The sequence below is a fragment of the Monodon monoceros genome, unplaced genomic scaffold (genome assembly GCF_005190385.1).
Source record: "Monodon monoceros isolate NGI ecotype Baffin Bay Population unplaced genomic scaffold, NGI_Narwhal_1 Super_Scaffold_13, whole genome shotgun sequence".
Taxonomy (NCBI): domain Eukaryota; kingdom Metazoa; phylum Chordata; class Mammalia; order Artiodactyla; family Monodontidae; genus Monodon; species Monodon monoceros.
This window is the reverse complement of record NW_021703769.1, coordinates 82,916,745-82,940,436: the sequence shown is the minus strand read 5'-3', so window position 1 is coordinate 82,940,436 and position 23,692 is coordinate 82,916,745. Positions and strand designations below refer to the sequence as shown.

Sequence of the window (23,692 nt, the reverse complement as noted above, 5' to 3'; positions counted from 1 at the left end):
GCACGGGATGGGCACAGAGCCGGTGCCCAAGTGGTCACAGCCAAGGATAAAGAGTAGAAATCCAGGCACTGAATCAGCCAAGCGGGGGACAGTCAGAGGGCTATTCTAGAAATCTACATCAAGGATAGTTACGGCAGCTGAGCACAAAACCTAGCTTTACTCTAATTGGCAACATCCAAAAAGAAACCTGAGATCACCTGGCTCCCAACAACTACAGGTGGTGCCTGGGGGTGACATGGGGCTATCAGGAGGCGGCCTTGTGGACTGAGTGCCCAACCACGGCTTCTGGCTTCTCCCCCCTGCTCTCAGCTTCTCCCATGGCTCCCACCTACCCACTCCAGCAGCAGCCCCTCACCCAGGACCAACACTGCTTCTCGGAGCCTCCATACGCCTGCCCACCTGGCATCCGACAACCAGAAGCATCCTGGTCGGCAGGACAGAAGCACGTCCCCTCCTCCCGCAAAGCCCAGCTGGGCATGGGGCTGCCTCTGACGACGTCTCCAGGCTGACGGCAGCAGGGCTGATTTCCTAACACTCCCGAGAGTCGCTGATTTCCTGGGGAAAGCTGATGCTGGAAACCCGGGCATCCCCCGCTCTACATCCCCTCTCCCCCACCTTCAGTCACTCAGTCCACTCAGTTTCCTGTAAATGTCTTTTCCATCCATCCATCCACCCACCCATCCATCTATCCGTCCTCTCGACTCCAAGGCCGCTACCAGGGCCCCAGCCATCACAATCTCTCTCCCAGGTCCTTGCATCAGCCTCCTCACACCTCCCTGCTCCCAAGGCATCACCTTTAAGTCCAAAAAAGAAAACTACATCAATATCCTGTTTCAAACCCCCAACCACTCCTCAGTGTAGACCCGCAGCTCCCGTCTGTACCCTGTTCACCACCACACCCGCGCTACAACGGCCCGAGGACCGTGGAGAAATAATCATCCTCAAGTGCCGGTCACAGGAGGTAGAGGCCTGATTACTCGCCCAGAGCCCGTCCAGCAAGCAGACTGGACGCTGACTCCTGCGACCAGGACTCCACGACGCTCACCCCATGTTGCCCGAAAGAAGCAAGATCCGAAGGAACGACGATCCCATTAACATGAGGTAAGAAATCAGGCAAAACGACCCTATGATGGTAGATGTCAGGACTGTGGGGGGCAGCGGACTGGGGAGGGGCTGGAGATGTTCTGTTTCTCCACCTGGGTGCTGGCTGCAGCGTGTGGGAACTCACTGTGCATATCCCCCGGGCACGTTTCAAAAGCAGTCGTCGGGCTTCCCTGGTGGCGCAGTGGTTGAGAGTCCGCCTGCCGATGCAGGGGACACGGGTTCGTGCCCCGGTCCGGGAAGATCCCACATGCCGCGGAGCGGCTGCGCCCGTGGGCCGTGGCCGCTGAGCCTGCGCGTCCAGAGCCTGTGCTCCGCAACGGGAGAGGCCACAACAGTGAGAGGCCCGCGTACCGCAAAAAACAAACAAACAAAAAAAAGCAGTCATATTTATGCACACCGACAAAACCCGGTGATTAGTTGAGATGATAAAAAAGAACGCTCCGTTTATGACAGCCAAAAATGGGAATTCCCCAGGCAAAAATGGAACAAACCTCTGTGGCTCCCACTCCTCAGAGGCCAACGTGCAGATTCTCAGAGCAGCACACCTCCTCCAGGAAGCCCTCCTGAGGCCGCCTCTGCAGGGTGGTGCCTCCTCTGAGCTCCACGGCTGCATTCGCACAAGCCCGTGTCACCGTGTTGTCACTGTCCTGTCACAGAGCCCCTCTGCCAGCCAGAACCTTAGCGTCCTGACCCCCAGCACTGCCCGGTCACCCAGACACATTCAACAAGTGTGACTGGAACGGCCCTTCTCCCCTCACAGGGGCTCTGCAGGCTTCCCGGCTTTTCGCGTGTGACCTGAGTGTTTCTTTATTCCAGAACTTTCGAAAACCCTGAGGCACTTGCTGGGGGAGTTTATTTTTTTGTTTTTCCTTTTTTAATTAATTAATTTATTTATTTATTTTTGGCTGCGTTGGGTCTTTGCTGCTGTGCGCGGGCTTTCTCTAGTTGCAGCAAGCAGGAGCTATTCCTCGTTGCAGCGCACGGGCGTCTCATTGCGGTGGCTTCTCTTTGTTGCGGAGCACGGGCTCTAGGTGAGGGGGCTTCAGTAGTTGTGGCACATGGGATCAGTAGTTGTGGCTCGCAGGCTCTAGAGCGCAGGTTCAGTAGTTGTGGCTCACAGACTTAGTGGCTCTGCAGCATGTGGGATCTTCCCGGACCAGGGTTGGAACCCGTGTCCCCTGCATTGGCAGGCGGATTCTTAACCACTGCGCCACCAGGGAAGTCCCTTGCTGGGGGAGTTTAAACTGGTACAATCTGTGGAGGGTGACTTGGCAACAGTCAGCCAAATGAGTAAGGCCCACTCCTGCCCCCCAGCCGTCCAATCCTCAAATTTACCCCACAAAGATCAGGCTTGGCCATATGAACCTGCTGTTTCTGTAGATCAGAAAAGGTTGCCTCAACAATTCCACCTGATTCGAGCCAACAGAACCAAGCACCTGTGCTGAGTGGTACAACAGCAAGGACTTTCACTGCAGCCCTGTTTGTTATAGCAAAGGAAGGGGGAGTGCCTACGTCATAAATAGTCATCAATAGGGGTGGCCGGGGAACATTATACTGCTGTAAAAAAAAAGAAAGAAAGAAAGAAAAAGGAGTGGGGAAATCTTCAAGGTACAAATACGGAAAGATGTCCCCAAGTCCACAACTAAGAGAATGAAAGCAAACTGCAGTTTGTACAGTATCCTTCCTTTTGTATTAAAGTAGGAAAGTATAAGTATAAATATAAGCATATAAAATATAGGCATGTGTGCGTGTATTTGCATATATACATATGCATATATGCAAATGTGTGTCTGTACATGTACTCATACATACACGTTTGCTCTTTCCTACACAAAAGCAGTCCGGAAGGATACACAGGAAACTGGTACTAAGTGGTTGCTTCTAGGAAGGAGAATGGGTGGTGGGTGTCTTTTTACCTACACGCTTTTGTGCCAACACATCACCCAGCCAAACACGAAGAAATTCAAACAAAGGAAAGAGAGGACGCCAGCCCTCCCAGGGACCCGCAGAGACACTCACCAGGGCGCGTAGGAAGCCGCGATGAAGAAATAGATGACCATGCGGTCGGACATGTGCAGACAATGCTCCACCGTCCTGTGGCAGAGAAGGCGGGTTACGGGCCCTGCCCTGGACCAACGGGCTTTGGGGAAGCCTGGGCTCGGGGCTGACGCACCTCCGTCCACCATGACCCCTTGGGCCTCGGTGTCCCCATCTGTGAGTGACCAGAGCAGTGGTTTTCCAACCAGGCTCCCTGTCACCCTAGGAGTTGAATGGAGACACCTTGGGGGTACCACCGAGGACCCTCCTCCCCCTGACAGCATCCTCCCATATTTTAATCAGAGAAAGTCTACATTCTGTTTTATATACTGGGCTTTTTGAAAGATTTCAAATGATAAAGAATTCAGCAGCTTAAAAAAAAAAGTGTGAGACACAGACTCACAGATACAGAGGACAAACTAGTGGTTACCAGTGTGGAGAGGGAAAGGGGGAGGAGCAACATGGGGGAGGGGATGAAGAGGCACAAACCATTACATATAAAATAGGCTACAAGGGGGATTCCCTGGCGGTCCAGTGGTTAGGACTCAGCACTTTCATTGTGGTGGCCTGGGTTCGATCCCTGGTCGGGGAACTAAGGTTCCACAAGCCGTGAAGCATGGCCAAAACACTAAATGAATAAATAATAAAATAAAATAAGCTACAAGGATGTATCGTACAATCCAGGGAATATAGCCAGTATTTTGTAGTAACTATAAATGGAATATAACCCTTAAAAAAATTGTGAATCACCATGTTGTATACCTGTAACTTATATAATACTGTACATCAACTATACTTCAATTAAACAACGAAAGAAATTCAAGGACCTACTGTATAGCACAGGGAGCTATACTCAATATTTTGTAATAACCTATATTGGAAAAGAATCTGAAAAAGAATATATATATATACAAACACATATACATATATATGTATGTATAACTGAATCACTTTGCTGTGTACCTGTTAACTAACACAACATTGTAAATTAACTATACTTCAATTAAAAAATAAAATAAAAATAAAAATGAACTTAAAAATGCATACTCAGGGCTTCCCTGGTGGCGCAGTGGTTGAGAGTCCGCCTGCCGATGCAGGGGACACGGGTTTGTGCCCCGGTCCGGGAAGATCCCACGTGCCGCGCAGCGGCTGGGCCCGTGAGCCATGGCCGCTGAGCCTGCGCGTCCGGAGCCTGTGCTCCGCAACGGGAGAGGCCACAACAGTGAGAGGCCCGCGTACCGCAAAAAACAAAACATACTCAACAGAAGTCTAGCAAGCAGAAGAAAATATGGAAAATTAAATGTTTATTAATTCTATTCTATTCTCCTTTCATTAAAGAAAAATAAGTGCAAAACCAACAAACCTAGGTGCCCCCTGAAGACCCTCTGGGTTCTGGCATTCTGGTTCAGGTCCAGGCTCTGAAGCCATAAGACCTGGGTTCGAATCCCAACCCTACCACAGAGGGACTAGGGCCTTGAGCAAGTTACTTCCCCTCCCTGGTCTCAGCTCCCTCAGCTGTAAAACAGGGAGGACACTGGCCACCTATCGGGCTCGCTGTGAGGACGAAGAGGGTCAGGACTCAGCACAGCGCATAACAGGAAGTGCTCATAAACGTTACTGTTTCCCTTATGACCTCCCCTTGAAGAGCAAATTACAGTCATCAATACCTCTGACCAGCGTGGTAGCCAGCCTCCAAAATGGTACCTGAGGAGCCCCACTTTCTGGTCCTCACACCTGTGTGCGGCCCCTCCCACAACAAATATGGCAAACATACGGAACCAACAGGAGGTTGCAGAAATGATGGTGTGTGGTTTCTAAGGCTAGATCATAAAAGATATCACAGCCTCTGCCTTGTTCTCTTGAATCACTAACTTTGGGAGGGGACGAGCCATGTGGCCGAGGGGAGGTCCACGTGGGAAGGACTGAGCACCCCCAAGCATCCAGCACCGACATGTCAGGCCTGGGAGGGAGACACCTTGGAAGTGACTTCTCCAGCCCAGGTCCAGCCTTCAGGTGACGGCAGCCCCGGGCAGCATCACGACTACATCAGCAACCTTGAACCAGAAACACACATCTAAGCTCCCAAATTCCTGCCTCTCTGAAGCTTTGAGAAAGAATCAGGGTTTACTGTTATTTGAAGCCTCTACTATGATTCAGGGTAATTTGTTACGCAGCAGCGGATAACTAGTACAGACTGTGATTCTATCTAGCGACTGCAGCCTTCATTACATTTGGCCGTGTTTCTATCTGATGCTGGGCTAACTGCAAGTCTTCCTAGAAATAAAAAGAACAACAGCAGCTGATACGTACAGAGCACGTTCTATAACCAGAGCACCGTTCTAAGCTCTTTACGAGCGTTAACTCTTTAATCCCACCTAGGAGGCAGGGACCATACTTTTCATCCACCACGTCACAGATGAGGACACTAAAGGGCAGCACCGTCACACCACTGGAAAGTGGGCCCCAAACCCAATGACCGCTGTCTTTAGAAGAAAAAGGAGAGGGAGATTTGGACACAGAGGCACACGGGGAGGAAGGCCTGTGAAGACAGAGGCAGAGATTGGAGTGATGCTGCCGCAAGCCAAGGAACCATGGGAACCACCAGAAGCTGGAAGAGGCAGGGAAGGGTCCTCTCGTAGAGACATGGCCCTCCTGATGCCCTGATCTCGGGTTTCTGGCCTCCTAACTATGAGAGGCTAAGTTCCTGTTGTTTCAAGCCCCCCAGTGTGTTGTAATTCATTACAGCAACCAGGAGCCACAGAGAGGAAAGAATGGGGACAGGAGGGGCTGGGATACAGCAGAGTCACAGGGCTTCTGGGGGCAAGAGGGGGCATTGGACATGGGGACCAGTGGTCACTGCAGCTGCTACAATGGACCAGAGCGTCCCCTCACTTTATGGGGGCCCTGGAAACCCAGAATCAACACTGGCTTGGACACAACTAGGTGACCTTGTGCAAGTCACGTTCCAGATTCAGTGTCGTCATCCACAAGACAGGGATTCTACAAGCTGCAACGTGGTGAGCCCAGGACATCACGGTCAGTGAAAGAAGCCAGTCACAAAAGGCAGAAGCGTCTCAAGGGTCCACCAACAGATGAAGCGATAAACAATGTGTGGTCCATCCATACAGTGGAATATGATTCAGCCTCGAAAAGGAAGGTGATTCTGACACCTGCTACAACACGGAAGAACCCTGAGGACACTGGGCTCACGAAAGGATAAATATTATACGATTCCACTTACATGGGGTACACAGAGCAGTCAAATTCATAGAGGCAGAAAGTAGAAGGGTGGGTGCCAGGGGCGGGGGAAGGGGGATGGGGAGTTAGCGTTTAATGGCGACAGAGTTTCAATGTTCGAAGATGAAAAAGTTCTGGAGATGACGCTGGTGATGGCTGCACAGCAATGTGGGTGCAGTTAACACTACTGAACTGTACACTTAAAATGGTTAGGATGGTAAATTTTATGTCCTGTGTATTTATCACAATTTTTAAAAAATTAAAAACAAATCAAAATTAAAATCCAGGATTCTAATGCCTACATTGCAGAATTATTGGAAAGATGCAGAGGGACATCTGCAGAATGCCTGGAACCTAGGGGGCGCCCAGAAGGGGGCGATTATCATGACGATTATGCAGGTCCCTCACAATGACCCTGGGAGCGAGGGGCTTCTTCTTCCGGACTCGCAGAAGTGAGCAAACGAGGCAAATGAGGGTGAGGTGGTCCGCCCACGTGGGAGTCAACCCCGCCGGCCCGAGGCAAAGACGGCACAAGGCCTTCCATCCAGGGCCCCTCCTGGCTCAGCCAAGCGTGGCCCGAGGCATCCTGCCTCACCCCTCAGCCCACCGTGGGTCCCAGCCCTGGTCACCCCTCCAGGAACTCGCCCCCTCCCATGGGCTAGGCAGCAGGCACCTGAGGTGGCTCTTCTTCCAGGAGATCGTGTGGAACACGGTGGACACCACGAAGAGCCCACAGAGGCCGAGGCCGTAGATCCAGGCAGAGATGGTCTCCCAGTCATCGTCCGACAGGAAGTAGAGGTTGGAGCTGCCAAGGATGCTGGGAATGATCCAGAGCTGGAAGCAGGATGGAGAGAGGTGCTGCAGGGCCAGCCTTTGGAGTGGGGTCCAGGCAAATACAGAGCCCCTGAGCAACCCGAGCCTTTTCTCCAGACCTGCACTGTCCAACAGGACTTCCCATGATGGTGGGAAGGTTCCAGACCTTCACTGTCCAACAGAAATTCTATGATGGAGGGAAGCCTCCATCATAGACTCTGGACTGCCCAACAGAACTTCCTACAATGGTGGAAACATTCTAGATTTGCACTGTCCAGTATGGGAGCCACTAGGCACACGCAGCTACTGAGCACTTGAAATGTGACTCGTACCACTGAGGACTTGAAGTTTTCATTTTAATTGGTTTCAATTTCAATTCCAACAGCTACACGAGACCAGAGGCTACCATACTGGACAGCATAACTCTACAGAATATCGTGGTAAAACAGGAAGCCAAGATCTCCTCTCTTCAAGAAGCATCTCTGGCCACTGCCCCCCACCCCCTGGGTCCACTGATACCCCAGCCTCCCGGTCAGGGCACACTGCTTCATGCCTCTGTGCTGTTGCACCTGTGGTTCTCTGTGAAGAAGGCATCCCTCCCTATCATGTCTACTCTTCGAAGCCTGGTTTATCCATCGTTCCCTCTGAGAAGTCTCAGAACTCGCCGAAGCACTGGGGGTACAGGGTCCCTGCAAGGGTTTGCCCAATTTCGTGTGTTAGGAGCACTTTTTCTGGAGAGAGATTCTACAGCAGCCCCAGCCAACAGAACTATAACGTGGGTGGCCCAGGTAATTTTAGATTTTGTAGTCACCACATTTTGAAAAGGAAATTATTTATAGGTGAAATTAATTTTAATATTTTGCTTAGTCCAATATATCCAAAATTTCATTTCAATGTGTAATTAATATGAAAAGTACTAAGAAGATACCTTACATTCTTTTCTTTCCATGCTAAGTCTTTAAAAGCTGGTGTGTATTTTATACTCACAGCACATGTCAATTCAGACAAGCTGCATTTCAGTTGTATGAGGCCAGTGGCTACCAAGCTGGACAGAGTAGGTCTAGAGCTTCATTAAATCCTCAAAGGGGCCCACGCACCAAAGGGTTAAGGACCACTGCCCAGAGAAGGATTTCTTACACAAGGCTGGGGTGGGGGGAGACGGCAAGTATTCCAGGCAGAGGGAACAGCATGTGCAAAGGCACGGGGTCATGCCTTCTATTTCAGAAACAGCAGGTGGCTCAGGGCGCTGGAGCCTGGGGACAAGATCGTGGCAGTGGAAGGTGGGCCAACATAACACAAAGGCTAAGACCTATCTGGGAGCTTGCTACCGAGCCTGGATGCTGTACAAGGTACTAGGGAGCCACTGAAGGTTCTTAAAGTAAAAGAGAGGCACGCTCAGCGCCTCCAATTTCCCCAAATGACCTTCCCTCGAGATCCCACACGCTCTTCCAAGGGCCATGGAAGACTTGAGAACAGGCCATGGAAGACTTGAGAACAGGGACATTGCCATGGAACGGAAACACAATCTCTCCAAGGGCAAAGAGGCTGCGTCCGCAGCCCCCCTCTCCAGCTCTCATCCCCCCAAGACTCACAGCATGGGTGGCGCAGTTGGCGGCATGCTCATACTCCGTGGGCTGGTACCTCCTGTGGGCAGGGACTCGGTGGTTCATGAACCTGGAGGGAGACACACAATTCCTGGAAGCTTGGCTGGGAAGCCGGGAGCGGCCCGGGTCACAGAATTCCCAGGAGGCCTTAGGACCTCGGCCCCTGCTGGTGGGAAGAGGGTCCCCCTCCCCTCCCGTCCCCTTTCCCTCCTCCTCTCCCCCCCCCCCTCACGCTCCCCTCTCTCCCTCCCTTCCTCCCTCCCTCTCTCTTTCCATTACACTTTTTTTGCACTATCCAACATTTTGTGCTTAATCCCCAAAGTGGTGTTTGCTGAATATCGGGTTGCAGGGACTTCCCTGGCGGCCCAGCGGTTAAGACTCGGTGCTTTCACTGCTGTGGTCTGGGTTCGATCCCTGGTCCGGGAGCTAAGATCCCGCAAGCTGCGCGCCACAGCCAAAATAAATAAATAAATATCGGGTTGCAGCATCCTCTTCATTTCTTACTTGTAATTTTCTGTAAGCATAACAGACACACAATAGAGCTCCCCAAGGTACGGCTGGATGGACTTCGACGTAGGCACATGCCCACGTGACCACCAGAGCCTCTTCTGCACACCCTAGAAAGCGCCTTTGTTACTGAACCCAGGTCCGGCCGCTCGCCGCTCAAAAGCCAGTTCTCGAGAGACAAGTGTTGGTAGGAAAGGAAAGGTTGCTTTATTTTGGAGGCCGGCAATCGGCGAGGAGGGTGGACGCCTGTCCAAAGGCCGACTCCACCCCCCGCCGACAATCAGGGGAAAGAGCTTTTACAGACAGAGGGAGGGGGCTACATGCAGGAACAGCACAGTCAGCTCTGACAGTCGTCTTGAAACTGGTCATCAGTGGTCCGACCAGCGTCATCTCGATTGTTTTAGGTACAGTTAATCTTCGGTTCCAGGGTCAGTTTGTTTCCATTTCTTTGGGCCAATTCTTGGAATTGTGGCAGCTTATGTCATGGCTACAGCCTGGTCATCACGTAGTTAATGTCTTCCGCCTGGTGGGGTTTCAGTACCTATAAGACAGCTCACAGGATATGGCTCAGAATATTATCTCTAGCCCTTGAGGAGGAACTAAAGGTCCTTGACTTTGCTTAATGACTGAACTATTATTATTTGGTCTCCTTTGACTGTGTTCCTCTGTTACTGCATTTTCTCACTTCTCTGATTAAACTTATTCTTTGGCTAAATTTTTTCCACAGACAAAAGGCAGGCTGAGGACATGGCGGGGGGGCGGCAAGGACCATAGCGTCCTGCTCCATTTCACCTTTATACCCCTTCCCAGGGGTACTGCCCCCCAAGGACACCCCCCTCTGACACTGCCACCATAGACTAGTTTTGCCTATTCTTGAACTTCCCATCAGTGGGATCACACAGCACACACCCTCTGGGTCCAGCTCCTTGGGCTCAGCATGACTTTTGCCAGCCTCAGTAATTGGCTGTTTTCGTTGCAGTAGAGTATTCCACCCAGTGAGTGAACCACAAGTTATTTATCCCATCTACTGGAGGCGGACGTTCCAGCTTGGAGATGTTATGGTAACTCTGCTACGAGCATTCACTGTAGTGAACATATGCATTCATTCCCGCTGGGCGTAGATCCACACGTGGAATGGACAGGTGACTCTATCTTGACAATGAACATTCCTTTTTTTCTTCTTTTTTCTTTTTTGGTTGCACCGTGCAGCCTGAGGGATCTTTGTTCCTGGACCAGGGATCGAACCCATGCCCCTTGCAGTGGAAGCATGGAGTCCTAACCACTGGACCACCAGGGAAGTCCCAACAATAAGCATTCCTGATGCTCTGGTGTCTTGGAATCTTCCAAGCCCCATCCACTGCCTCCGCCCCATTCTCTCACCTGATCCTCACGGGAGCTCCTGGTACCTGCAGGCTACCATGGAGCCACAGAGCCACCACCATGCCGGGTTTACGGAGGGGAAGCTCCAGGGCAGAGTTAGGAAGTGACATCACCCAGGTGGGATGGGACATGGCCACACCTGGCTGACCAAACTCTCTGCAGGGGTCTTCAGGTCAGGCTGGCGGTGGGGGAGATGAGATCTGCAAACACCTGGCTCTCGGGCAGCAGGCAGGACCACGCTGGCTCAGAATCAGGTAAGTGGACAGTTCACCTTGGACTTTGCCAAGAATCATCCACCAGGTGGGGTTAAACTCCACTAAAACACAAAAAAAAGTTCCCCCACACCCCAGGAACCCAATTATTACTATAAAGACCCACACAAATGAGAAATGGGTGTATGGTTCAGAACAAAGGGCACAATGCAGTACAGTGCACAGAGCATTTATTAAGTGCCCACTGTATGCTGTGTCCGTGCTAGGGGCTGTCCATGTAGCATTTCTTGAGTACCTTCTGTATGCTGGATCTATGCCAATAAAGCAAATACAGTAACAACAAAAATAGGGTTATGGGTTGAATTGTGTCCTCCCAAAATTCCTATGCTGAAGTCCTAACCCCGAGGACCTGAGAATGTGGGACCTATTTGAAAAGAGTTGTTGCAGATGTAATTAGTTAAGATGAGGTCATACTGGAGGGGGGGGGGGTTAGCCCCTAATCCAATATGACAGGTGTCCTTATAAGAAGAGGAGAGACACAGAATGAAAACAAAAGGCAGAGACTGGAGTGATGCAGCTTCACGCCACGGATGCTGGCAGCCACCAGGAGCTGGGAGGGAGGCCTGGAGCAGACTCTCCCTCAAGTCTCCAGAAGGAACCAACCCCGCAGACATCTTGACTTCGGACTTCCGGCCTCCAGAATGGAGAGAGACCAGATTTCCGTTATTTTAAGCCGCTAAGTGTGTGTTCGTTTGTTACCACAACCCCGGAGACACTGACACAGGTACACACAGTGTTAGCTTTGATAGATTCTGCCCAAAAGCCCCCCAAAGAGGCGGTGCTAATTTACGCTCCCTCCACTAGGGCTGGGGGGGTGGGGGTCTGAGGCCAACCGTGAAGGGGGTGCAATGGACGCCTTTCTTCCCAGCGGGAAACCAAGTCTCCTCCACCTGTTACTGGGCTGCCCTCTCCCCTGCTCCTTTAACAAACAGCAACAAGCCACCCGCGGTGCCAGCCCCTCGGATCTGAGGGTGATGTCATGGTTGCCGTGGCGACCTGGATGGGCAGTTATTTATTTATTTCTGGGTTCCACAAAACTTTCCTTGTCTGTCACCCAGCCCTGCAGCTATTAGAGAGAGAGAGAGAGAGACAGGGGTCGGGGGCCAGGGCCCCAGGGCCAGGGGCAAACGCCCAAGAAACAGAGTTCCCACAGCCCTCAAGAAAGGAGAACTTTTTCTTTCACTCCTTGTAGCCTAATTTCTTTCTTCCTAAACCTCTAGGCAGGCGTTTGAAGAGGACAATTAATTCACTGTTTACGTTTTTAATTTTCCTTTTAATTTATATTCAGTAAAATTTCCCCTTTTGCTACACATTTTTATGAGTTTTGACAAATGGAGAGAGTTGTATAATTGCCACCATAATCAAGATAAATAAAAGGTCCATCACCGCCCCCCCCATTTGCCCTCCTGCCCCCTGGTGCCCTAACCCTCCCCGCAGCCCAGTAACCACTGCTCTGTTCTCTGTCCCCATAGCTTTGCCCTTTTCCAGAACATCATATAAACGGGATCATATAGAAGCTCTACAGACCTTTTTTTTTAATGTCTAAAGAGAATTGATTGCATAAAATCAAGTGTATTCTTAGGTGAAAAGAAACTGTGCTTTGAATGCCGAACAGGGACTTAGTAATTAGCTCTTGTTTTCTGTGAGAAGAAAATGATGAACCCGCCTAACATTACTATTCTTGGCTGTCATCTCAACCCTTCCAGGCTTCCCCCCCCCCCCCCCCCCCCCCCGCCCCAGCACAGCCTTTTGAGTTTGGCTTTTCTCACTCAGCTTAAGGCAGGTGAGATTCATCCACGCTGTTGCCTGGGTCAATGGTTCCTTCCTTTTTATCATTGAGAACTATTCCATCGTAAGGATGTGTAATGACTTGTTTATCCATTGCCCAGCAGAGGGACAAGGGAGTCATTTTGAACAGCTGAAATTCAGAGATAACGTTTAGACTGTCTGGAACAGCGCTGGCAGTCAGCTAGGCAGCCTTCAAGATTGTGGGAAATTTCAAAGAGTCGACATTTCTAGCAAGCTGCCGCTGGTTCAACGAAAAGAGGGAAATGGGCCTTTGGCCTGCCTTCTGGAGAACAGAATCCCCATTCTGTGGCCAACCCTTGCCACTTAGATAACCACGTGGCCACTGCATTTGATGGGGGTGGGGAGGGCAACTCCACATGGAGGGCTCCCAAACTGAGCTGGCAGGGAGACAAGGACAGAAGGTTGCCTTCCACCCTGAACTGGAGAGGGCAGGGCTTCGGAGCCAGGCACAGCTGGGTGGAAAGTCCCTGTATGATCACTTAGCTGCTGTGTGACATAGGGGAAATGTCTTAACGTCTCTGGGCTGCAACTTCCTTGTGTGTTAAAGGAGATAATAGTACCTAGCCTGCAGGTACCATGAAATGAGACGGTTCAAGAGCCCATACGGGGATGTCTGACATACAGCAGTGCTGGGAGAATAAGTGTTCTTTCCCCCTCTCCCTGGGGAGCTCCCCTACGGAGCCAGGCACCGTTTCCTTACTGGACCCATCCTGGCACTTCACAAAGAGCGCCCCATTAAAGCCCACAACATCCTCGCAAAGTAGTTACTATTATTCCAATCTGAAGAGAAGAGGTCAGACCAGCGTTTCTCAGTCTTGGCCACACATTAAGAATCATCCGGGAAATGGATGGGTGGATAAACAAAACGCAGTCCAGCCACACAACAGGATATTATTCAGCCATCATACCTGCTACAATGAGGGTAAACCTCAAACACACGATGCTCAGTGGAAGAAGCCAGACACAGAAGGTTCCACATTGCGTGGCCCCATTTATATGAAATATCCAGCCAGGCAAATCCATAGAGACAGACAGCAGGTCAGTGGTTACCAAGGGCTGGGGGCAGGGGGAGAAACTGTTTAATGGGTACAGGGGTTCCTTTTGGGGTGATGGAGATGTTGGTTGTACAGCACTGCGAATGTACTGCATGCCACTGAATTGTTCACTTTTAAACGGTTCATTTTATGTCGTGTCAATTTTACCTCGATGTTTTTAAAAGCTAAGAAAACGAATCACCTGGGAAGCTTTTAAATATGCCAATGCCCAGGCTATACCCCAGACCAGAGAGGCTGCAATCTCTGGGGCTGGAACCCAGGCATGGATATTTCTAAAGCTCCCAGGGTGGGACTTCCCTGGTGGTCCAGTGGCTAAGGCTCCGAGCTCCCAATGCAGGGGGCCCAGGTTCCATCCCTGGTCAGGGAACCAGATCCCGCATGCCGCAGCTGAGAGTCCGCATGCCACAACAGAGATCCCGTGTGCCGAAACTACGACCCGGAGCGGCCAAATAAATAAATATTTAAAAATAAATAAAATTCCCAGGCTGAGAAGCGCTGAGGTAGGTTCATTAAAAACCCAAGATGCTAAACTGGCCTGTGACTAAAAGTTACACAGACCTGGACAGAAACTAGTAACAGGAATTAACCTGAATGTTTAACAGGTGAGAGATAAATGCAGAAAAAGAGGCCTGAAAGATAAAGGAGAGATGGGTGGATTTGGGGGTGCTGGTCACAGAGGACTTCCCTCATATTTTAATTTCCAGGATGAGGTAGAAGATAATTTGACCTGTATTGTTTGACTTTTTATGAGATTATATTCAAATTTTCCTTGCATAACTGAAAATAAGTCTTTAAAACTGTATCATGAAGAAAAATGGGAAAAAAAGAAAACTGAAAGAAAAAAGAAGAAAAACTGTATAATGACATGGGAAATGTTTGCCATATAATACGAAGTGAGAAAGAGAGAATCTGTAATTCGTTATGATTATAATAAGGTCAAACTATGTTGTGGATGGAAGAAAACACACATAAATGAAATACAGATTTGTGGTGAGGCAGTAGGATTCTTTTTTTTTTTTTAGTAGAATTCATTTTTGATGACATACTTCTTCTTCTTAAAAATTCTTTTAAGGGAGTTGACGGGAGATAAAGGTGGACTGCCTATCAGATCACAGTACCGTATCAAGGGCTGAATTTCTGGGAGAAGTAAGCATACTGCGGTTACACGGGAGAACGTCTTTGCTTTAGGAAATACCCACTGCCGTGTTTAAGGATGAAGTGTCCAGATGTCTGCAACTTATCTTCAAAAGGTTCAAAAAGAAGAGAAAGCAGCAAAGCCAACACTGCAAAATGTTAACATCTGGTGACTCAGTGAATGACTGGCACCTAGATGTTCACTGAACTTTTCTCGCAGCCTTTCTATGTTAGTTTGAAATTTTTCAAAATAAAATGTTGGGGGTGGAATTCTTTTCCTGTCATTATGCTAATGCTTTTACAATATAAAGGTTTAATCGCACATGACTGTCGCCAGAAAAGGCAAGAAGGAAGGGGTGCGGGGCGTCCCAGAGACATGATGGTCAGAGGCACTGAAGACCGCAGAGGAAACTTCTGGAAGCCGGAAGGGCATCAGGAAAAGCTTGGTGGCTGGAAGGAGGAGGCGTGTTTCGAGCCTGGGAGGGAACCCACGAGGCTGGAGTGGGAGCTGCAGAAGGGGCAGGGGGTCACAAAGCAACACCAGTTCCTATATCCCAAGGTTCCAGCTTTCCAGAAGGGGCAGGGGGACAGTCATCTCCCAGCACCCATTCTCCCCTCCTTCCCTGGGAACGCTGACCTTTAACTTGGCACACGGATGCCCAGAATAAAGGAAGTCGCCGGAGGAAAACATCTGGAGGTAGGCTGTCTTCCTACCATCACCCAAGTACAGTAGGACTGTCGAGCTTTCTGGCAGCAGGGGAACTTCAAACTTATGCCCATAACTCCCTGAAGACATCATTGATGTACCTCGGTTTTACAGATCCCACAATTTGAACTTTCTTAACGGATCATGAAAAGCAGAAAATAATATGACTTTATTTTCTACTTTTCATGATCAATTAAGCTTTTTCATCGGCTCTCCCATTGGCCACAGGACAACAGCCATACTTTCCAATATGCTTCCAATTTATTGATGGTGCCACTAGATGGATGGGTAGGTGGGGTAGGTAAGTAGAGAGAAGGCAGGCAAATAGCTTTCTAGACAAATAAGTGGATAGTTGGATAGATGTCTGGATGTCTGGATGGATGGATAGAAGGAAGCAAGGAAGGAAGGATGGATGGATGGATGGATGGATGGATGGATCGGGGTGGGGGACGTTGCGGTGGATGGAAGGATGGGTGGAGGATGGAAGATTGGCGAGATGAGTGGAGGTGTCAGTCATTTGGGGTGCTATAACAAAATGCCATAGATTGGGTGGCTTAAATAAGATACATTTATTTCTAAGAGTTCTGGAGGCTCAGAAGTCCAAGATCAAGGTGCCAGCAGATTCAGTGTCTGGTGCAGACGGCAGCCTTGTTGCTGTGTCCTCACAAAGTGGAAAGATAGCTCTGATGTCTCTTCCTCTTCCTGTAAGGGCAATAATCCCATCATGAGGGTCCCACCCTCATGACCTGATCTAACCCTAATTACTTCCCAAAGGCCCCACTTCCAAATACCACCACATTGGGGGTTGGGACTTCAACATACGGATTTTAGGGAAACACAAACATTCTGTCCATAGCACGCCACCACTGGTCCCTCAAACTTATGTACTTCTTGAATGTAAAATGCATTCATTCCATCCCAACAAGCCCCAAAGTCTCAGCTCAACCCAGTATTACCTCTAAAGTCCAAAATTCAAAGTCCCATCTAAACATCATCTAAATCAGACATGCGTGAGACTCAAGGTACAATTTATTCTGAGGCAAAATTCCTCTCCAGCTGTGAGCCTGGGAAACCAAATAAATTATGTGCTTCCAAAATACAATGGTGGGACAGGCACAGGACAAACATACAGACATTCCCATTCCAAAAAAAAAAAAAAAGAAAATATACCAAAAAGACAGAAGGGGTGATGGGTCCCAATGAAGTCCAAAACGTAGCAAGGCAAGCTCCTTGAGATCTTAAGGCTCAAGAATAGTCCTCTTTGATCCGATGCCCTGCCCTCCAGGCCCCCTGGGGTGACAGCATAACCTCCACAGCTCGGCAGGTCACCCCACCTCTGAGACACTGGGCAGGGCCCCACCCTTTGAACCAGGAGCAGCCAGCCCCGCCCTGAGATCTAGAAACTGCATTCGTCATCATCCTTCCCTTTTCCAGGGAAACAGCACATGTGTGCAGCCCTCCTCCATCCCTTTGGTCCCGGCTTCAGAGGGAGGCTGACTCGGCCCATGGTCCACATCAGCGCTAATCTCCTTATGAATGGTCTGTGGGCCTCACCCGTGATGCTCCCTTCTGAACACGTGCTCGTTTTTACACTATAGATAGGCTGAGAATTCTCCAAATCTTTACATTCCGGTTCCTTTTTGCTTAATAATTCCTTCTTCGATTCATTTCTCTCCTCCCGCATCTCACTATAAGCAGCCGGGAGGACCAAGCCGCTGCATCAACACCGGGCTTAGGCAACCTTCTCAGCGCATCATCCAATCCCACCACGTGCAAGTCTTACCTTCCCCGGAACATGAACACAACTCGGGCAAGTTCTCGGCTGCTCTATACCAAGGATATTCTCTCCATTGTCCAGTAACATGCTCCTCACTTCCACGTGAGATCACACCACACTGGCCTTTAGGGTCCATATTTCTGCTAACATTCTGTTACCGATTGTTACGAATTCTCCAAGAAGGTGAAAGCTTTCTCTACCACTCTCCTCTTTGGCTGAGTCCACACCAGAATCACCTTTAAAAGTCCCTTCTCGGCTTTTTCTGGCACGAACTTCAAGACCCTCCCAGTCTACACTCCTTCAATCCCAGCTCCACTCCTTACCAGCCGCGTGTCCAGGGACAAGTTACTCAAGCTTTTCGAGCCTCAGTTTTCTTATCTGAGCAATGGGGATGTTATCAGCCTCCACCCAGGGGGATTCTAAAAGGATGAAATGGGTTAATCTGTGCACAGCGCTCAGCACATGTTGATACATGACCGAAATTGATGATTCTGTTACTATAAATCCTCCATCTTATTATTGAACCCATTTGACAGCTGAAAAAACTGAGGTCCTGAAAAACCAAATCACCTGCCTAACACATGACAGCTAGGAAAGGATGGAGCCAGGATTTCAGCCCAGGATTGTCCAAGCTTGAGACCTGGGCTCCAGGGAGGTAATAACACCTGCCTCGCAAAGAAGAAGACATGATGTGCCAAGTGCCCCACGCACAGTAGGCACTTGTACATGTTGATCATTCTCTGCCTCCTCCATCACCTCTGGAAAAGATGCTATGACGTGTCTAAGTAAGGAAAGAAGAAGCTTTGCTTTAAAAATCAGGCCTCATCACTTCACACCCATTAGGGTGGCTATTATTTAAAAAGAAACAAACAGGGCTTCCCTGGTGGCGCAGTGGTTGAGAGTCCACCTGCCGATGCAGGGGACGCAGGATCGTGCCCCGGTCCGGGAGGATCCCACGTGCTGCGGAGAGGCTGGGCCCGTGAGCCATGGCCGCTGAGCCTGCGCGTCCGGAGCCTGTGCTCCGCAACGGGAGAGGCCACAGCAGTGAGAGGCCCACGTACCACAAAAAAAAAAAAAAAGAAGAAGAACTGAAAGCAGAGATTTGAAGAGATACTTGCACACCCATTTTCAGAGCAGCAGCCAAAAGGTGGAAGTCACCCAAGTGTCCGTTGACAGCTGAGCAGATAAACACAATGTGGTTCGTCCACACAATGGAATATGACTCAGCCTTAAAAAGAAATGCAGTTCTGACACATACTATGACATGGATGAACCTTGAGGACATGATGCTGAGTGAAATAAGCCAGTCACAGAAAGACAAACACTGTAGGATTCCACTTGTACGAGGTCCTTGGAGGAGTCAGATTCATAGAGACAGGAAGTAGCAGGGCAGCTGCCAGGGGCTGGGGGAGGGGGAGGGGTGTTAGTGTTTGATGGGGACAGAGCTTTAGTTTGGGAAAAAGAAAAAGTTCTGGAGATGATAGTGGTGATGGTCACACAACAATGTGAATGTGCTTAATCCCACTGCTTTGTACACTTAAAAACGGTTCAAAGAGTTTACAAAAAAAGAAAAAGAAAAATTCAGGCCACAGGCAAAGCTATGTGCACACGAAGACCCTCTGTTAACATGTCAGCAAAAAGTGACACGAGCTGAGTCTCAGGTTGTGCCATCGTTACGCCCGCCCCAGAATCCTGCACTGCCCAGGACAACAGCGACATCAGCACCTAGCAGGGTGGAGAAAGGGGCCAGAGCAAACGTTACTGCACATAATCACCGGGGAGGGACTTCCCTGGTGGCGCAGTGGTTAACAATCCGCCTGCCAATGCGGGGGACACGGGTTCGAGCCCTGGTTGGGGAAGATCTCACATGCCGCGGAGAAACTAAGCCCATGCGCCACAGCTAAGGAGCCTGAGCTCTAGAGCCCACGAGCCACAACTACTGAAGCCAGTGCACCTAGCGCCCGTGCTCCACGACAAGAGGAGCCACCACAATGAGAAGCCCGTGCACTGCAGCGAAGAGTAGCCCCCGCGCACTGCAACTAGAGAAAACCCGCATGCAGCAACGAAGACCCAATGCAGCCAAAAATGAATAAATAAATAAATTTATAAAATTTAAAAGAATCACCAGGGAGATCTGAAAAATCCCAATGCCCAGGCCACATCCCTGACAATTAAAACAGAATCACGGTGTGGGGAGTGGTGTCCAGGAATTGGTATTTTTTAAATTTCCCACGTGATTCCAGTGAACAGGCAAGCCTGAGAAGCAGTGGGCTGTGGGGAAGAGCCCAGCAGGGAGGGGATGATGGGCCTCCCCAGATGGTGCCAGGTGCTACACAACGGGAATGTTCCTGGACCCCAGGACCACAAAATGAACACCGGGCTCAGCAAGGGCAGCAAACGGGCTTCAACTCACATGGCAATTCTGGTCCACTGATAAGAGGCTGCCTGGAGTGCTGTGCTAAAAGGATTCTGCGAACGAATCTAGATGATGAATTAGCAATGTCTGCCACGGGTACCAGGCAGGCGAGAGGCAGCCATCCCTGGTGTAAGAGTTACCCAAATGCTTTGACTCCCTCCTCCTCTCGGAGCCTCACAAGGACGCTGTAAACTGAGCAGAGCCGAGATGATGCTTGTCATTTTATACAGGGATTCAGAGAAGTGAAGCCACAAGTTAGAAGTGGTGCAGCTAAGATGGCAACCCAGACCTTCTGACTCCTTGTTGAGACCGTCCACTCACCTCCCCTTTCAGCCCTGTCCATGGTTCTGATAGGAAAGGTTCTGCCATCAGTCTTTCACGTTACAGTGTAAAGTATCTGACCATCCTCTCCAAGATTGGGGACTGGCTGTGGAGCTGGAGGCGAAGGAAGAGAAGGGACAGAGCCCTTTCCCAGCTCCTGAAACCCACACCTCATTGGCCAGTGGTCAGAGCAGCCCTGGCCACAAGTTATCCGTGACCCCAGTCCCCCTGAACCCTGGCTTTGTCAATCCCTCCCATGCTGGACAGTCCACACCAAGCCTTCCAGATCCCAATGACCAAGGCAAAGCCCTGGCAGACCCAGAGCATAAACGCCTGTGCCAAGGCCAAGAACAGAAATGCCAGGCAGCTTCTGCATGGGCTAAAAGACCCTGTGTTCCAGGGGGATCTGCTTCCTTTGTTTCCTATCCCTGACTCACTCCCTCAGTTTCTCCTCACCCCAGGAAAGCTCTCCCTGTGGCCCACAGTCATCATGCCTCTGGGCCTTCTACACATTGTTCCTTCTACTTAAAAGCCCCTTTCCCTCTTCTCCACGTGGTAAACTCCTATTCAGCCTTCAGAGTCCAGGTCAAAAGGCCCTTCCCCTGAAAATTCTTCCTTGATCCCTACCTTCACACCCCATCCAGACTGGGTTGTAAACTGCTTTCTCTCACCTCAACGCCACTGCTTAAGTTGCCTGTTTGGAATCTCCTTCCCTCTTTTCTCTTCCTGGAGCATTCCTAGGCAGAGAGAGTGGCTCTCCCCTTTGGACTCCCACAGCTGCCTGTGCAACCCCTACTGTAGCACAATTATACATATTTGGGTGCTCTGGGTCTGCCTCGGCCCCGACACTGAAAACCAGGGGACTGGCCCTGATTCCGCTTCATCTTCCTGGACCCAATGCAGAGCCTGCACACAACAGGTGATGCCCGGCAAACAACCTTATAATCAATCATCTCCGAGCATTTACTAAGTTGTTTAGACTCGAGGTAACAAGTTGGGAACAGTTCCAGTCTTTTCAAACCTTCAGAATTTTTGGAATAGACAGACTCCAGAGACATGGGTTAATCCAGCCAGGACCTTGGCCACTCAAGGTCACACGATTCCAGGGGCAGGGCCAGTTTGCTGCTTTAGAAAAGCAGGAGGAATGAATGGAAACCCCACTGGGGAGCCTGGGGAGAAGGGGGGAAATATTATTTCTTTTCTTTCTATTTCTATGCTGCTTGATTGGCTACAATGTTCATTTACTACTTCAATAATTTTGTTAAAATCTAATAAAACAAAATGTTTTAAACATGCAGGTCTATGTCTGAAATCAATATTCAAGACCAAACGTTTGCCAACCTACAGCATTCGAGTTGCGAGAGGGAAGAGGCTGTTCCCGAAGGGAGTTCCGGTAACCACCCAACTGCCCGTCCAGGGCAGGATGGAAACACACTGCAGAGGGTCCCACATGGAACCAGACTGCAGAGAGAAGCAGCGAACGCCCTGCACTCAGAGACAAGGGTGCATCGCAGTCATGGTGCCAAACAGGACAGGCTCTCTGACTCCATTTATATAAACTTCAAGAACCGGCACCAGGAGTCTTTGAGGATAAGAGCCAGGACAGCGGCTACCCTTGGAAGCGGGGAGGCAGTGACCAGGGGGTGTGACGGGGTTCCTGGCAACTTGCGACACTGAGTGATTTACTGTGGGTGCTGGTGCCAGGGGCGTGTTCAGTTTTCCAGCTGTAATGGAAAGGCACACACTTTCCTGTAATTACACTCCGATAAAAGGTTAAAAGATGCAGTGGCCCCAGGCCCCTACCAGCCAGGTCTGGGAGGGGTCTGTAAAAGGTGTGCTTCCTACATCACCCCCTGGGGCCTCTATGGGCAGCCCCGGGCAGGGCCTAAGCTTGCTGACCACCTGCCCTGTCCCCACCACCTGGGCCTCCCTCCAAGCCGAGCGCACCCCAGATGCTCCCCTGCCGTCCTGCTCCCCGGCTTGCAGTCTGGAGCAGTCAGGCCCAGGCTCAGAGCTTCTGCAATTTCTCCCTCCCCTTCTGGCCTGGGCCAGGCTGGGGTGCACAGCCCCCAGAGAGAAGCAGGCCCGCTCTCCCAAATGAGCCCAGGCTCAGGAAAACCGCTGCGGCCGCCCCTTCCGGGCTGGGCCAGTGCCTGGTAGTGGCAGCCCTGAATCCCCAGGACAGAGGACTAAAGAGATTTGTCCAGGAGACAAAGCAGGGGTCTGTCCGTCCCACAGAAGCAAGGGCAGCCCAGGGCAGAGCTGGCCCCGGGCCCTCTGAGCCTCTCCCTTTCTCCAGCTTTGTCCCGGGCTACTTCTTTGTGTCCATTCATGAATTCACAGCTCCTCCTGGACGGCAGACAGCATCTTGGCTCCATCTTTGGGAAACAGAGTCGGGGAGAAACAGTCCATGGGCTGGGGCCAGCTCAGAATTGTGGTGAGATCAAAATCCCAGTGGGGAGACAGGAGGGGAAGCCGAGGAAGGGGGGGAAAGGGCCAGGGTCTCTGGCAGGTCAGGAGCAGAGAACCCGTGGCATTCCACGTGAATGGCGCCCCCTGGGGGTGCGTGCCTGGTAGTACTGACCCAACACAGCTGGGGCCAGACACCCCTAGCCCTGCACCCTCCCCAGGGCTCCCTGGGGAATCTCTTCCCCTCTGGCATAATGAGGGTTCATGCCTCTGAAGCAGGGGCCACCCCATCCTGCCTGCCTCACCGGAAGCTCCCAGAAGATAACAAGATGAGGAGATGCCATGGGAACCCAGACCTTCCGAACCAGAAGCCCATGGTGGGCCTCCATCTCCACAGTCCTTGTAACCAGGGGCTGATGCAAGCCTGGTGGTCGACCCACTGCCTCAATGCTGTGAATGCCCATCCCCCTCCCCGGCATGCAGACCCCAAGCCCGAGAGCTCTGACCGGGGGATTTGTGCTGCAGCTGCAGGAGCCTGGGAGCTAGCGCTCCGAGACATCAGCCTCCACCAGAGACTCAGGGGGGAGCTGACGGATGCCCCCGCTCCCCTGCCCTCAGCAGAGACGACTCCAAGCCACGTCCCCCTGCGTCTCCCAAGCAGAACTAATTAAGCTCCGAGTGCCCACAGTGCAACCCGCTTCTTACAAACCCTTTAGCGGCTGCGTGCCCTGCCCTGTGCTCGCTTCCGCACTCCCCTATTGCCGTATCTTGGGGTCAGCTCCCAGATACACCCCTTGTCCCTGCATCCTCGTCCACGGGTCTGATTCTGGGGAAACCCACACGAAGGCAGATTCTCGGCAGCTAAAAGTAAAACCCCGAAGGTACCAGCCACAAGTGCTCTGGGCAAGAAACAATATTGCTTCTGAACGATCCCAGTCCCAGCTGAGGCCGCTGCTGACCCCAGGAGGCTTATGTGCACAGCACTTCACAGTTTGCAAGGCTCACTCACACCTGCCGGCTTCCACCGCCTCTGAAAGGGACAGGCCACTGCCCCGTCCACCCACGACCCCCTAAACCAGGGGGATTTAGGGGATCTGCAGCTTTCCCCTCC

At 50.9% G+C, this 23,692-nt stretch overlaps 1 protein-coding gene across 2 annotated transcripts in view; it reads right to left on the bottom strand.

Moving 5' to 3' along the window:
• Positions 1-23,692, bottom strand: part of MMD2 (monocyte to macrophage differentiation associated 2) — a 48,806-nt gene that overhangs the window by 6,875 nt on the left and 18,239 nt on the right. For both annotated transcript variants that reach the window (XM_029221449.1, XM_029221448.1), the window contains 3 exons: positions 8,784-8,865; positions 7,052-7,212; positions 3,124-3,198 (listed from right to left, as the gene is read on the bottom strand). In XM_029221449.1, the coding sequence (XP_029077282.1) occupies positions 3,124-3,198; positions 7,052-7,212; positions 8,784-8,865 (318 nt within the window). The remainder of the gene's footprint in view (positions 1-3,123; positions 3,199-7,051; positions 7,213-8,783; positions 8,866-23,692) is intronic.